Below are 16699 nucleotides of genomic sequence, written 5' to 3' on the forward strand. Positions count from 1 at the left end.
AATATTGTCTGATTTTAAAACATGCCAGTGTTTACGTAAAATCTTTTCTATAGTCTTAGCTTCTTTATTAAAAGTAGTCATAAACGCAGTATCATATGGATTGATCGAAGTGGGAGATATAAGATTTGTTTTTTTGTTAGATATTAGAGTTTCTTTTCTGTCTAAATTCTTTGCCTTCGTAAATGCATTATCTAAAGTGTCTTGGCTATAATTTTTCTCCATAAATCTTTTTTCCAAAACTTTGCATTGATCATTGAACACATTATCTTCGGTGCAATTTCTGCGGAGCCTCCTATATTGGCTATAGGGGACCCCGTCCATCCACTGATGGTGATGGCAACTCGATCTCAAGATGAAATTGTTGCAGTCAACGTTTTTAAAATGTGTCTTGGTTTTTAGAGTACCTCCCTCTATATAAATATTTAAATCTAGATATTCGACTGAAGTCTCGCTTATAGTATGTGTAAATTTCAGATTGAGATCATTTTTATTCAAATCTAAAATAAATTGCTCCAAGTCTACTTTCTCTCCCTGCCAAATAAGGATAATGTCATCAATGTAGCGCCGCCATAGGACAAGGTTCCCCCCCAGCTTACCTCCGGGCCAGATGGTACGGTCCTCCCAGAACCCCATAAAGAGGTTCGCGTAGCTGGGGGCAAACTTCGTTCCCATGGCGGTGCCACATTTCTGAACATAAAATATATTATCAAATAGAAAATAATTTTTTTGCAAAATAAACAAAATACTGTCCAAAAGAAATTTTATCTGAAATTCATGTAAATCTGGATCCTTTCTAAGAAAATACTCCACCGCTTTTAGGCCTAGTTGATGTGCAATGGATGTATACAGCGAAGCAACATCTATGGTGGCTAGTAAGTAGTCCTCCTTCCATACAAGTTTATTTAGGGTATTTATAATGTCCGCTGTATCTTTCAAATACGATGGCATATCTTTGACGTAGCCCTGGAGGAAACTATCAATATAGGCTGATAAGTTTGACGTTAATGAATTGATGCCTGATATGATCGGCCTCCCGGGCGGATTTTGGAGACATTTATGGATTTTTGGCAAGATATAAACCAGGGGTTTATGAACCAGGGGTTCACCCAGGCCCACCCAGGCCCATAGTGTCAGAGGTGGCAAGGTCTCAAGTCTGACAGCAGGTCACAGCCACAATGGGAAATAAATTTGGCAAAGAGCCAAGGATAGCGTTGCACCACGAGCAGGAACAGATGAAGAGGGTGTGGTAAAAACATAGTTATTGGCAACCAGAGAAACACACTAACATGTTTCGCTCCCACAATAGGGCACACTCGACGGACACACTCTACCCCTATTAGTGGCACATAAAATTGCCCTAATCAGTTCCCAACAACATGTTGGTGTTATGGCCTGGGAGGTCTCTGCCATTACGGATGCTCTGGGCCATGCCCAAATCGATGAAAACACGGGCCACCTGCAGGGACTTAGGGGCACCATCGGACAGGTGGCAGATGCTCTGGCCCAAACATATCAGGTTGGACAAGAGTGATGACCGTGCCAGGGTCCAACTGGCTGGCCACCATCATAGTGCTGATTGTATAAGGGCACAAATATTTCAACCGCACAATGATCTGCTCTAGCCCAATAGTGGCTCCTCTTTGTGTTGCAGCACAGGCAGCAATCTCGGCAGCCTCGGAGACTGGGAACTGGGTTGCCTGGGTAATATGGTGGGTCACCTGCTATTGCTTGAGCATGGGAATGTGACTTACCCTGGCGTTTATATCAGGAGCTGGGTTGTGGGTCCCATCGCAGGTTGATCGGTTCAAAGTGCAGTGGGGCAAACCACCCTCAGGTGGCATGCCCTGTTGAAACCAAAGCATTGCCACTTATGGGTAAACTTGGTGGTCGGGTTCTGGAACTAGGGGGCACTGGGCAGCTCCACAAATATGCATCGGACCTTGGGGTTTATGTGTGCCGAGGAGGTTGGTGGCCAGGAACTGGAACACTCGGTTGGGGTTGTTGCCAGAATAGGAGTCGAGCCACCATGAACTCATCCGTAATCTTGGAAGTTTGCTGAGCCATTGATGGTTTGCCATCCATAATGCATTCACTCACCTCCGGGAAATGTTTGAGTACAAATTGCTCCTTCACGATTAAGATAAGGAATACATTGAAGGTACTCACTGAACACACAGTTACTCAACTCTTTGCATGATGGGCTGACCGGGCCACAGAGTCAGTGTGCAAATCCGTGGACCCCTTGTGCATGGCATGAAACTGGGTCCAGTAAGTCTCGGGCGTGATCTCATACTGAGACCAGAGCAGTGCTTTTACCACCTGGTAGTCACCAGCATCCTCCCAAACCATTGCTTGATAGGCTTCCATATCTTTCCTACGCAGCTTGGGGAAGAAGCCTGTCACGGGAGACCAGAATTGTTAACACACTTCGCCAACTAGGGTGTGAGGGAGAAGAATCTAGCCTCAACTAGGTGCAGGGGACTGCTTCAGTAGATTTGCCCTGTACAGCTCCTTCTCAGTGCTATTGTCCCAATAGCACTATTTAAAACCCCGCCAGTCGCCTGTCTGATCAGCTTCAAAACTTGTCTGGTACTCTGATCAGCTTCTCCCCTTACATAGCTCTCGGGCTCCTATACTTTTCATGGAGTAGGGGCAACCAGCCAATCGGAGGACGATGTCTTGTCCGGCTGTACAAATCAGAGGAGGGGGCCAGCTTAGTCACTCTTGACCGCCCCTCGAGTAGGGAGGGTCTAGCAAGTGGGAAATTTGTAATAGCCAATGGAAATTGTGCCTATGGGAATCAGACACGGCAACGGTTGAACTAGCCAGCCCCATACATCCCGCTGGGTAGGCACCTCAGCCTCTCATGTGAATAAAGTCTTTGCACCAACGAGAACCAGTTTCCCGGACCTGATTACCATCCCTTCCCTGCTCACCATTGTCCTCATACTCACACCGACCCCACCTTCTGTCACAAAGCAGCTTTTCTCCGAAATGCAAGCAAAACAAAAGGCAGTGCTGGCTGCCTTACTAAATGTATGGGGAACATACTACTAAAAGGCACAAAAGTGCCTTTTTTACAGATACAATCCCTGTTCCCAATTCCTACCGTTTCCCCCTTCTAGAGATTACACAGTGATTAGCTCTTTTCTGGAAGAGGTTACACACAATACATTATACACAGGCCAAACGAGCCTCACCGAGGTGGCTATTACACACAGTTTTGGGGTATCCAGCCGGGCTTCATCTATATTATGTGAGGTTGGCTACCCCATACCATCAAATATCCCCCTTTAAGATGAAGGCTCTGGGAAAGCTACCCCATCAGGTGTCTCTCCAAGGCTGAAGAACCTGGAAGTCCGTTTGTCGGGGCTGGGATCATCGTGCTGGGAATGACTATTGGCGTTGCTGTGCTCATTGCACTTTTTTGTGTTGAATGGTAAAATTAAACTCCTGGAGGACACACCAACTTCCCATTTTCACCTTACACCCGCTGCAACAAGCTAAGAGGGTTGCAATCAGTGATGACAGTGAAAGGCTTCCCGTAAACATGACTTATAACTTCTTGAGAACCCACACATTGTCCAGATCCTCTTTCTCGATTGTGTCATAGGTGACCTCCCAAGGCAACAGCTTGCAGCTTAGGTAGGTGAACGTATCCTCGCTGCAATCCTCACCTACCTGGCTTAGCACAGCACTGATGCCATAAGTTGAAGCATTGGTTTGCACCAAGAATCGCTTGATGTTATCGAGGACCACCAGGATCAGAGCACTGGCTCGAGCATCTTTGAAAGCCTTTAACGCTGCCCACACTCAGGAGACCAGGCAACTAGCACCAACAGCATCTTCTTTGTTAAATCAGTCATGGCTTGAGCCAGGGCACTATACTGGGGCAAAAACATTCTATAGTAGCTGGTGGTACTTATAAAAGTGATTACCTGCTTTATAGTGTGGGGGACCGGCCAGTCTACTATTGACACAACTTTCGTGGGCTCAGGCTTGAGATGTCCCCGGCCTACCCGGTAGCTGCGGTACAATACCCCCGCCATGCCGACTTGGCACGTGGATGGCTTTAGTGTCAGGCCAGCCTCCCTGATCCTATCTAGGACTGCTGCTACATTAACCAGATGAGTGTACCAGTCATTAATACAAATGGCTAAGTCGTCCAGATAAGCCCTAACATAGCCCTTAATCCCTTCCAGCAACCGGTTGACAAGGCGCTAGAACGTGGCCGGCGTTTTCTTCATCACAAATGACATGACAAAAAATTCTTACAAGCCAAGGATGTTGAAAGCCGACCTTTCCTACGCCTTCTGGGTCAATGGAATCTGTACAGATTCATGGTGGCCAGATACCTGGCCCCGATGAGCTCATCTAAGAGCTCATCCATGTGGGACAAAGGATAGGCATTTGCCACGGTCTGAGTATTAAGCTGACATTATTTTACACAGAACCAAGTTGTCCCACCCTCCTTGGCACCACGAATACCGGTGAAGCCCAAGGACACTGAGCACGAGAAATTACCCCTAATGCCATCATGTCCTCAACCTCCCCCTTAATGCTCCACTTTACCTCCGCAGAGATCCATTACGCTTCTTGAGGAGTGGCCAATGATCCCCGGTGTTGACCGGGTGATCGGTTAGATGGGTAATGCCCTGATTATCTGTAAACATGACCTGGTACTGCTCTAGCATCTCTCGCACCAGCTTGGGAACCGCGAGTTGGGGACCCATCTCCACCTGCTCTACTAAGCCTCCCTGCCGGGTTTCTCCCAGGAGATCGGGCAGAGCCTGGCTTGCCGGATCCCCCAGCAGCGGGCTACAAATAGCAAACACCTCCGGCCCGCTCTTGTGATACTCCTTTAGCATATTGATATGGTATGTTATGTGCCTACCTGCCTCTGGATCCTGGTTTACCACATAATTTCACTCATGCACCCGCCGGTGAACCGTGTATGGGCCCGCCCAGGCGGCAAGTAGCTTGTTCTGCCAAGTGGGCTTCAGAACAAGCACCTGCTGCCCTGGGATTAATTCTCTACTACGGAAACTCCTATCATACCAGCGCTATTGCCTGATTTGAGCTGCCTCAAGTTTAGCCTGTGCCAACCCCATGTGTTCCTCTATCTGGTCCCTGAGCCCCACCACGTAATGTAGCACCAAAGCATCAGTATATCCCCCTCCCAGCCCTTATGAAACAGATTGAGTGGTCCACGGACATGGCACTCATAGAGGAGCTTGAAGGGGGAACGGATGGTAAACTCCTTTGGCACCTCTAGATACGCGAATAGCAGGTGATGTAAGTGAGCTTGTCAGTCTCACCCTTTCAGCTTCCACAAATGCTTGCAACATTGACATTAAGGTCCCATTGAACCGCTCACATAATCCATTCGTTTGGGGATGGTAGGGGGTTGTACAGAGAGATTTGACCTCGCACATTGCCAAGAGACATTGGAGCAGTTCGGACATGCACTGTGCCCCCGGATCAGCCAGGATCTCACTTGGGAAACCTACCCTAGTGATTATCTCAATCAAAGACTCTGCCAATTGACGTGCTTCAATCAAGGACAGAGCAACTGGGATCATGTGCGGATCCACTATATTTACAGCTAGACGCTGGAAGGACTCACCGATCACCGGTAGCGGTCTCAGGGGAGCCTTTGTGTGGTCACTCGACTTGCCCACTAGGTGGCAGGGATTACAGTTATGGCAGAACACCAATACCTCCTGTCATGACGCCGGTGAGTAGAAAGTCTGTTGTAGCCGGGCTCTAGTATGAGTGACTATCTGATGCCCCTACCAGCAGGATCACATGGGATATCTGCATCAACTGTGCCCTATACTCATGAGTAACAAGTATCTGTCGCCTTCATGTCCCTGATCTGACCAGAGCACTCTTGGATTCCTGTTATGAGACACTGTGGTGCCAAAGGAACCGATGGGACACACCCTTGGAGTCAGACTCGGTCACCCGAAGTATCATGCCCTCCAGTTTGGGGTCCGATCACACAATGTCCATGAACTCCTAGCTCAGTTCTGGTAGGTTGGCCCTGTCAAACAGTCAGAGGAAATGTTGGGACAGGGTTCGGGACAAATGTCTGGCTTGTTCTGGCTTACCTGCTTGGTGTCCACCGGGACTTCAGCTCTCTTTGGCTCCAAAAGCTGGAGAGAGATAATTGGGGTGGTGTGTGGCAATGCCAAAGGCACTTCCACCTGGGCAACTGCCTGACTTTTGCTCGGGGTGACCGCAGCCACTGGTGTATTCTCCTCAGAGTAGGAGCAAATAAAGTGCCCCAAGTCATTGCCCAGCAGGATGTTGGTGTCCAAGCCGGGTTACACTGTGACATCCCAGACTCCTCTACTAGTGCCCTGATCAAGTAACACCCGGGCAACTTGCAATAACTTGGGGGCTCTGTCCAGCATTCTCACCGGCATCCCCGTGCCTTGGAGAAGTTTTTCTGGCTGACCATATCAGGTTGGACCAGATTACCGTAACACCAGTGTCCATCAGGCCGGCCACCCGGAGATGGCCTATGGTAACCGGGCACAAATATTGTTGGCGGACATCATTGGATTCCAGCCCGATGGCTGCGATTCCATGTCCCTCCAGATCCACTTCTGCATCGTTGACTGCTGCTGCTAGGTCTGCTGCTGCACATTCTGCATGGCCTCCACATGCTATGCTTTTGGGGCCAATCTCACGTAGGGGATTGGTCTCGCTGCTTGTGAGCATTGCCCCATATTGGGGTTACTGGAGCAGGGTGGGTTGGGGCAGTCCACCCGCAGATGGCCTAGCCAATTGCACTGGTAGCACCGGCGCTCATGGGCAAACTCTAAAGGCTTTAGCTGCAGCACCTCCGGCACTCCACTTGCTCCATCCCAGCTTAGTGGCCTTGGGAGGGTCAGCTACGTTAGGTGGTGTTGTCGCTGGCACTGGATCGGGGGTCAGGACCCACTTCTCCAACTGTGGCCGCATGGTCACAAAATCATCTGCCATCATAGCGGTCGTCTGGTGCATTCGCGGCTTATGCTCTATGACCGACTCCCGCACCTCCGGTACACATTTGGGCAAAAACTGTTCACGGATGACGATGTCCATCCTGTCTAGGAGCGAGGTTACTCTGCATCTGGCTACCCACCGAGGGCTGTGAAGGTCTAGCCAGGAGTTGAACTCCATGTAGGTGCCCCGCCTCCTTTGTCCAGAGCCCTGAACTGGGCACAATAGAACTCCGGTGAGAGGTGCACTGGACTATGCTCATTATGTGTGGAACTATCGGTCCTGCGGTCTTGAAATCACGAACTACTCAGAAATGAAAGTCCGCAAGAGATTCAGAACTGGGCCAAGTGATGTCCATTACTATCCACCAGATAAAAAGCCTGTCACAGGAGACCAGAACCTTTACACACATCCCCCGGGATCACACAGTGATTAGCTCTTTTCTGGAAGAAGTTACCACTCAATACATTATAAACAGGCCAAATGAGTCTCACAGAGGCAGCCATTACACACAGTTTTGGGGCAGCGAGCCGAGCTTCCCCTTTATTATGTGAGGCTGTGATAGGATGAGGCGGAGGAGAGGATAGTTGGTGATGGACTGATTATGGTTTGTGAGGTTGGGTTGAACAGTGGTAGTTCATCAAGGGTTAGTGGTAATTTTAGTAGGGATAATTAATGGAGGTGTCAGTTAATAATGGAGCAATCTATGTAGGGTTTTACAGGTACAGTTAATGGGAGAATCATTTTTTTTTTTCAAATAATTTTATTAGGCATTTAGATATGTATGCAGGTACAACAAGCGATATAGCCTAACATTTTTAAATCGACATTTTTTTGGCGGGGAAACAGATTGACAACCTCAGTTGTCAGTAAAGAGGGGGGAGTGCCTTCAGAGAGGGAAGGCAGGGTGGGGGGACTGGAAGGGTGAGGGGGGGGAGAGAGGGGGGGAAGGGGTCGGAGGGGGTTGGGAGTCCCATCTGGCTGTTGGGGATGTGGTCTTGCAGGTAGTTTTAGTTCACTTCTGGGGAGGGGGTAGACCTCTGTCACGTTTGAGCTGGTTGTCTGACCCTATTGCAGGAAATCCACGGTTCCCAGATGTCTTCGTAGGCGGGGATTTTTTGTCTCACGATAGCGGTGAGCCTTTCCATGATCATCACCTCGCCGACTCTTTTTTTGATCGTTCCCAGTGCCGGCGTGGTTGTTTTCCTCCAGGAGGCCGCAATACAGCATCTTGCCGCGGTAAGAATGAAGGATATTAATTTCCTGGTTGGCCGGACTATGTCAGTCATTGGTGCGGCCAACAGGTAGGTCAGTGGTTCGATAGGTAATTCCAGGTCAGTGACCACTTTTATCAAAATTTGGACCTTAGCCCAGTACTTCACAATTTCTGGACAGGTCCACCAGATGTGGGCCATGTCCCCTCTATGACCACAGCCTCTCCAACATAGGTCTGATGCCAGAGGGTAGATCTGGTTTAATCGTGCTGGGGTAAGATACCAGCCAAACATAATTTTATAAATGTTTTCCTTTATTGTAGTGCATAGGGAGGTCTCTGAGGCTGCCTGCCAGATTTCTTCCCAAGTCTCTCTGTCTATATTTATATTCAGGTCTGCTGCCCATTTGAGCATATAATCATGCTCTTTGGGGGTCGAGGAGCGCTCTAGAGCACCATATATGTCCGAGATTAGACCTTTCTGGTGGGTCTTTGTCTCGCAAAGTTGTTCAAACGTTGTGAGAGTGGGGTATTCTGGGAGAGGGCATGTTGTTCTAATAAAGTTTCTGATTTGGAGGTATTTAAATGTGTCCAATTCTCAAATTTTATATTTGGTCCTCAATTCTTGGTAGCTCAGAAGCCTCCCTAGGCTCAGTAGGTCCGCAATCGCCTCTATACCCCATGTGTTGAATTGATGGAACAGTTTAGATCCACTTCCCGGGGGGAACTTCGGATTGTTAAAGATGGGGGTCAATTGGGAACTTTTGGTGGTAAGGCCATATTTGTATTTACATCTTATCCAGACGTCCCACGTGAAACGTGAGGCCTGTAGTTTAAGATTGTGTGTATGCCCCTCTCCTCTGTCCAGGCTCCAGAGGCAGGCTTGCAGAGAAGGCATTTTGGCACATCGAGTCTCTATCTCTACCCAACTACAACGGGTCGGGTCCGAGTTCCACATTACTACCTGCTTGAGCTGTGCAGCTAAGTAATATCTGTGTACAGTAGGTCTGGTACTCCCAGTCCTCCCCTAGATCTTGCTGCCAGCAGGACCGATCTGGCGACTCTGGGTCTCTTGCCCTGCCAAATGAAGTGGAACAATCTGTTCTGAATATGTTTTAGATCAGCGCCCGGAACGTGGGTCGGGAGTGTTTGGAAAAGGTATAACATTCTTGGGAGTATATTCATCTTAGTAAATATCATTCTACCGAACCACGATATCTGGTAACCTTCCCACTGATCTAGATCCTTTTTGATCTTGTCCCATAACTTCGGGTAGTTATCCCGGAATAAATCCCGGTAGTGCCTTGACACATTAATTCCCAGATATTTAATGTATGAAGGGCACCATCTGTAGTTAAAGTTAGTTTTGAGGAGTTTGACTTCGGGATCTGGGAGACTAAGATTTAGAGCCTCTGATTTGTCGCTGTTTATTTTGTATCCTGATACTTTACCAAACTCTGTCAGTTCCTTCTGAAGGTTAGGGAGGGAAGTTAGGGGTTTAGTCAAAGTAAGAATGATGTCATCAGCGAATAGGGAAATTTTGTATTGCGCTTTATCGATAGGGATTCCCTGGATGTTCGGGTTTTGTCTTATTTTAGACGCCAGTGGTTCAATCGTGAGGGCGAAGAGGAGGGGGGATAGGGGGCATCCTTGTCGGGTACCATTTTTGATTTGGAATCGTTCAAGGCCTCCGCCCGAGAGTCGTACTGAGGCAGAAGGGTTCTGATAAAGTGCTTGAACACCCTTTAAGAACGAGTCTCCGAAACCAAATTTTATCAGTGTTTGGTCTAGAAATAGCCAGTCAATCCTGTCAAATGCCTTCTCTGCGTCTAGGCTTAATAGCATCGCCTTTGAGCCTGAAAGGTGGGCATGGTCTACTAAGTTAATTATTTTACGTGTATTGTCTGAGGCCTGTCGGCCCAGGACAAACCCGACCTCGTCCTTGTGTATTAGTCTCGGGAGGATAGGGTTAAGTCTGTTTGCCAAAATTTTACTATATAGTTTAAGGTCGTTGTTCAACAATGAGATTGGTCTGTAACTGCCACATTGGGTGGGGTCCTTCCCTTCTTTAAGTATTATCGCCAGATTTGCGGACGACATTGTGAATGGGATAGGACTCCCTTCTAAGAATGAGTTGAACAAGCTTAATAGGTGTTTGGACAAGATGGGGAACATTTTCTTGTAGTATGCATTTGTGAAACCATCAGGGCCCGGCGCCTTGGAGATCTTTGAGGCCATAACGGCCACTTCTAATTCGTCCAGCGTAATTTTTGCATTTAGATAAGTATTTTCTTCCTCTGTTAGTGATGGAAGATTGCAATCGGATAAGTAATCAGCGGCTAATGCCGAGTTCGTTATACTAGAATTAGCAGAGTGGGTCCTTAAGTTATATCATTTGGTGTAGAATTTGGTGAATTCCTCTGCTATTTTTTTTCCGTTGTATTGGAGTTCACCAGAGTTATTCCTGATCGCCGTTATTTGTGACTTTTTCTGTATTCCTCGTAACTTACTAGCGAGAAGTCTATCGGCCTTGTTCCCTTTATCATAGTACCTCTGACCCGTCCATCTAAGAGCTTTTTCTACATTTTCCAATTGGGTTATTCTTAAATCGTTTCGAGCAGTTGTCAATTGTTTGTAAATTCTCCGGGAGGGGTTATTTTTATGCTGCTGCTCTAAATTGATTATTTTGTCTGTAAGCTCTTTAGTTAATTTGAGTTTAGTTTTTTTCCGGTGGGAGGCAATCGAGATAAGATTTCCTCGGATTGTCGCCTTATGGGCTTCCCACAGGCTTGCTGGTGAAGATACAGAGCCTTTGTTTATTCTAAAGTATTCCCTGAGGGATTTTTTGAGTTCCAGCACTGTCCCGGAGTGGTTCAGTAGGGAATCGTTTAGTTTCCAGCTATATGAGATAATTTTCCCAAATGGAATGGATAGGGTCATGGTGATAGGGGCATGATCTGACCACGTAATTGGGCCGATGTCTGAGTCTGTGGTGGCCTCTAGGATGTTCTTGGTAGCAAGAAAGTAGTCAATACGGGAATAAGACTGGTGAGGAGCCGAGTAAAAGGTATAATCCCTTTGCCCCTGATGTTGTGTTCTCCAAATGTCCACCAGAGAAAAGTCCCCAACAATGTCCTTGAATTTTTTCCCCAGTCTTTGTGACTGAGTGGAGTGTTGTCGTCCTGGGTGGCTCGATTTGTCTTCTTTTGGGTTGAGAGCCATATTAAGATCACCTGCAATAAGTAGCGAGGATAGGTACTGTGGGTCAATTTCTTCCAGAACCTTCTTCAGAAATTCTGTCTGGTTCTCGTTCGGGGCATATAGGTTAAAAAGAGCGATTGTTGTGCCTGAAAGTGAGCCGTAGACCACAATAAATCTCCCCTCTGGATCTGCCTGAATTTTTGTTAAATTAAATGGGGTGCCCTGATGGATCAGAATGGCAACCCCTCTGCGTTTGCTGCTGAATGATGAGAAATGGCTCAATGGGAACGCGTGTTGAAATATTTTAGGCGGTTCTTGAGACGTGAAGTGCATCTCCTGGAGGAAAACAACATCTCTCCCTGTATTCTTTATCTCCTGGAGGGCCAGGCGTCACTTTCTATTGTTGTGTAGGCCCTTCACATTTAGGGAGACAATTTTTAGTGCTTTTTGGTGAGACATAATGACCTCCCAGAGGGTATCGCGTGTGTTGTCCTTGGACTAGTGCTGGAGAGAAACAGCCAAAATGGGCAGAGGGAGAGGGTTGGGTAAGGGGCCACTGGGACAGTAACAGCGGCTAGGAAAAGAAAGTAAAGTCGACCCTAATGGGGTCTAAAAGGTGTTGAACCGGTCTTTAGTAAAGGACCGGTTAGTGGGGTTTAAGACCCTTGGGGGCGGGTCCGAAAACGGTCTCCAGTGAAGGCGTGCTGGGTGGAGACCCTTTAGACTCTATGGTTTCATCCGAAATTACTTACACCGGGGAGGCCTGGACAGCTAGGCCTTAGCCTTGTCTTCCGATGTGTGGGCGGAATTTGGAGAAGGAGGGGAAGGTGGGTAGGGGAGGGGGCGGTTGGGGGTGAGAGCGGCATGGGAGAATCATTTTAATAAGGACAGTCATGTGTTAGTATTTGCGAGAGGAGTTGTAAATTTTGAGAGTACTGGGAAGGGGACAATCAGATTTTGGAAGCATTGTGGATGGGAACAATGAATTAGGAAATCACTGGGGAACAATGGATTATGAATACTTTGAAAGGGAACAATCTGATTAGGAAACAAAGGGGAAGGGGCCAATCTCCTCACTACAATTGATTAGGAATAATTGAGGGACACAACATTGCTTAGTACTTGAAACCAAGCATTAGGAATGCCATGGAAGTAGAGGCGGGAAACAATACAGAGTGGGACCACTGGGGAAGGGAGCAACCCACAAACTATTACAACAAGAATTAGGTAAATCTTGAAACACTTGAGAAGTGGACAATCAAGACAAGGCACTGAGGGAGGGAACAATGTGTTTTGAGCATTGGGCGAGCAAGAATGAGAACAATATATGAAACAGGTCACGCCGGATAGTAAGGAGGGGAGCATAGTTCTCGTTACATATTGCTTACTAACAATAGTTGCCACAGCAGACCAGGACTCTTTCACTGGATCACGTGCCAGACAGGACACAGCGATCAAATAAAGAGGTGTTTATTTCAGCAGTAGCCATCAGACACAGCACAGAATCTCCTAACAGAGCTATACTCGCACCAACCAGGGAATACAGGGGGAATCCTAGCAGTCCTAGGTGCCCAGTGCCACAGAAATGGCTTACCCGGAGCAGCTTCCACTCTTGTAGAGGATCAGGAATTCCGGCAGTGCTGAAAACAAGTTGCAAGCAGGCAAGTTTAAATCTTCTGCTTCAGAAAAGCACACAGCCTTGTCTTGGGTGTCTCTGGCATGACATCAGAGAATACCATTTAGTCCATCTCCATGCCAGTCCAGAAATGATCTGTGGAATTGATATCTGCCACCCCGTTTCTAGATTCCTGTGTCCATAGCAAATCATGGAGATAGGGTGGTGACCCATCAGATTGCCTGATGTGTGTGGAAACAATCACAGTTCCCCAGGCCTCAGTACACACCCCTGGGACCAGGCTTAACCTGTATTATTCTGGACCCCGTCCCTCCCACCTACCTGTCCTTTCCTGGGGCTCATCTGGTCACCAGACCCTAGAGCTGCCCCAGTTTAATGTGCCATGCAACCCCTTCCATCCCCTGTAACTGTAATTCTTTACTTTCGTGTTGTAAACTGTACCAAAGTATACACTGTGTGTGCATATATAAAGCATAGCCAAGGTCTCTGTACATTGGGCTGAGAATCCCACTGAGCAGCCCACATGTCCGGAGAACTGCTATTGCTTGGAGTGGAGGGGGAGGAGAGGGGCAGGAACAAAGGGAGAGTGGCTGGGAAGAGATCGGGCTGACGAGCAAACACCCTAAAAGTGCAGCATTGCGCTGTATCCCGAGATATCGCCGATGCTCATGGGAGATATTCCTGATGGCCGGGAAGCCGCTGCCAGGCTCCCACTGACAGGCGCCGCTCCCACTGACAGGCGCTGCTCCCACTGACAGGCGCTGCTCCCACTGACAGGCGCCGCTCCCACTGACAGGCGCCGCTCCCACTGACAGGCGCTGCTCCCACTGACAGGCGCCGCTCCCACTAACAGGCGCTGCTCCCACTGACAGGCGCTGCTCCCACTGACAGGCACCGCTCCCACTGACAGGCGCCGCTCCCACTGACAGGCGCCGCTACCACTGACAGGCGCCGCTCCCACTGACAGGCGCCGCTCCCACTGACAGGCGCCGCTCCCACTGACAGGCGCTGCTCCCACAGGGACGTTCATATTTCTCCAAAAGCCCTTTAACTCTCACCCACCCCGCGCCCAGCCATGATTGGCCAATGCAGATGTGACCTCACGTCCTGTCTCCCATGCAGTATCCACACATGATGGTCGCGGCTCCATCTACAGCGATTTCCTATAGCAGCGGGGACTGTATGTAAGGGGATCCCAGCAGCGCTCAGGGTCAGTGTGATCCCAGCGTGCAGGGAACTAAGCGCTGCGCCCCAAGGCTGCGCCAGAGACACCTTCACACGTCGCTGGGAGCTTCATCCAGCGGGAGATGTGAAACCGGTTCCGTGCTGCGGGACAGAGTCTCAGAAAGCAAACAGGTTTGAAAGCGCTGCAGTCTCAAACCCCACAGGAGTGGGAGCAAGCCCTGGGGAGCCTTGGAAGTGGCGCCTGGCACCTAGAATCCCCTGTATTCCCTGTTTTGGGGAGTGTAAGGGGTTTGTGAGTTTGTGCTGTGCTGGATACGGACAGAATAAATTCTCTTTATTGAAACGCTTTGTCCGTTCTGGTGCCTTAATCCCGGGGTTACGTTCTGGTCTCCGGGACAATCTTTGAGATAAAGTGTGACTGAAATAAAAAAAACAAAGGATCATTGAATTAATGGAACAGATTGATTTAGTAACATTGTTCACAAAAGTAAGTAAGACCCCAAGTGTTTCATATTAATGTGAGTTACACACGTGTGTGTGTTTTGCTGCCTTTATTTTGTTGCTGCTGTGTTTCCCCTGTATAGATTGTGTGGGAAATGTGGCATCTTTGGCAGTTTCAGCCCCCACATCAGTACACATATTTGTGCGATTTAAGAAGTGATGCTAGAGTCCTGTTGATTTTCAACTTAATTCACTAATTCTATTTAAGGGAATCCGCAAAACGTATTTATCACAAATATCTGGAGGTGAAACCTTTGATTCAGATCATTGTGAAAAATCCAGGTCTCCAGAATCCAGGTAATTTCCAAAACAATACTGCCACCGTGTGGTCTTTGTTTGAATGACAGACAGTAAAGCTTTGGCAACTTTTTACCTTCTCTGTATAATTGTTCCGAGATCCCCAAACCGAGTGTTTTACACATGAAACGCGGGGTTGTATTTATGATCATAAAACCAAAAAAACGTGATCAATATGTATGAGATTTACAGTTGTGACAAATTATCATAAATGTCACATAAAGTGCTAAAAAAAATCCGATTGCATTTTTTTCTCATCAAAAGCTGATACATGATGCCCAATATATGGGACTATTTAATGGAATATAAAAGGAGTGACTATTTTATGAAACATTTGCATTGGGGATTCTGTTTTAAGAGCAGAAAAGACAGCAAAATAATAATGAATGAATGCTCAAACATTGTCATTGTTTTATGCAAGTCTATAAAAATGTAATTGTTTTCATAGCGGTTAAAATAAATACAGATAAGGCATTTATCAGATACATTTTCTTTTGCAGATTGTACCAATGTGCAATGTAAAAAAATGTGTATATGGATCGAGCAATTAAAATCACGTATTTAAATCTATGTCAAGTGCAGACACTTCTAATTCAGAGAAGTTATATCAAAAAGTGAAACCACTATTTGTAGTTTGCTTTATGAATGAGCAGTTAATAGTATGAAGGGAGTATAGCAAAGTTTATATAACTCACGAGTGTACATGTCAATTCATAGAAAAGAATCGTACATAAAGCGCTGTAACAAAATGCTGTCACATACTGTGGGTGGTTTTGTAGTGAATTGTATTTCTCTAACCCGTTTCCAATATGAAATAGAGTCCCGTCAGAGACAGCAACATGAAAACGGGTAAGAATAAGATGGCGGTGTAACCAGAGCTCTATACAGGAGAATGTGGGTGGCCCTTAAAAGAGCCTTTGGGTTAAATGAATGTGAAATCCGTATCATCAGTTGGTAAGAAGTGTCACCGTTTAGCCTCCGAATCCATAGAGAGTGCGGCCCTGGCGCTTGAGAGCATACACCACGTCCATAGCGGTGACGGTCTTCCTCTTAGCGTGCTCGGTGTAGGTGACCGCGTCCCGGATCACATTCTCCAGGAAAACCTTGAGCACCCCACGGGTCTCTTCATAGATGAGACCGGAGATGCGCTTCACTCCTCCTCTGCGAGCCAGGCGGCGGATAGCTGGCTTGGTAATGCCTTGGATGTTGTCACGAAGAACCTTCCTGTGCCTCTTGGCACCTCCTTTCCCGAGCCCTTTTCCTCCTTTGCCGCGACCAGTCATTTTGCAAACTGTCAAAACAAGAAGCGAATGAGGTAATTGCGGTAAAGCTGCTGCTTATATGCAGTATGAGCGGACCTGAGTGAAAACCACAGACACCCCATGAGGGGAGAAAGTGAATTGCACTGGAAGACGTTCCTTGATTTTGATTGGCTGAAAAAGTCTTTAGTCTGATTGGCTCAGTGAAAGCCGTTACTGTTTATAAAAAAAGGTCGCGTGGTAATGGGATTGGTTGGAAATTTATCTCATTAAAACTGTGATCACATTTGCTTTGCCTAGTATTGCCCAACTCACACGAACACATTTGTGTGCCATCTATTTCATGTATTTAATTATATTGTGTCTGCATCTATATATCTGTAAATGTAATTCATTTGTAATATTTAGATGTGT

General features: G+C 47.4%; 1 protein-coding gene across 1 annotated transcript; it reads right to left on the minus strand.

Annotated features, from left to right (window-relative positions):
• Window positions 1-15945: 15945 nt before the first annotated feature.
• On the minus strand, window positions 15946-16321 carry LOC142473850 (histone H4). Its single transcript, XM_075580794.1, has one exon. The coding sequence runs from the start codon at window positions 16307-16309 to the stop codon at window positions 15998-16000; it is 312 nt and encodes a 103-aa protein (XP_075436909.1). The 5' UTR covers window positions 16310-16321; the 3' UTR covers window positions 15946-15997.
• Window positions 16322-16699: the final 378 nt, after the last annotated feature.

The sequence above is a fragment of the Ascaphus truei genome (assembly GCF_040206685.1).
Source record: "Ascaphus truei isolate aAscTru1 chromosome 12 unlocalized genomic scaffold, aAscTru1.hap1 SUPER_12_unloc_7, whole genome shotgun sequence".
NCBI lineage: Eukaryota > Metazoa > Chordata > Amphibia > Anura > Ascaphidae > Ascaphus > Ascaphus truei.

Excerpts from the sequence above, each read along its gene's own strand:
- LOC142473850 (XM_075580794.1), bottom strand. The coding sequence starts at position 16,309 with ATGACTGGTCGCGGCAAAGGAGGAAAAGGGCTCGGGAAAGGAGGTGCC.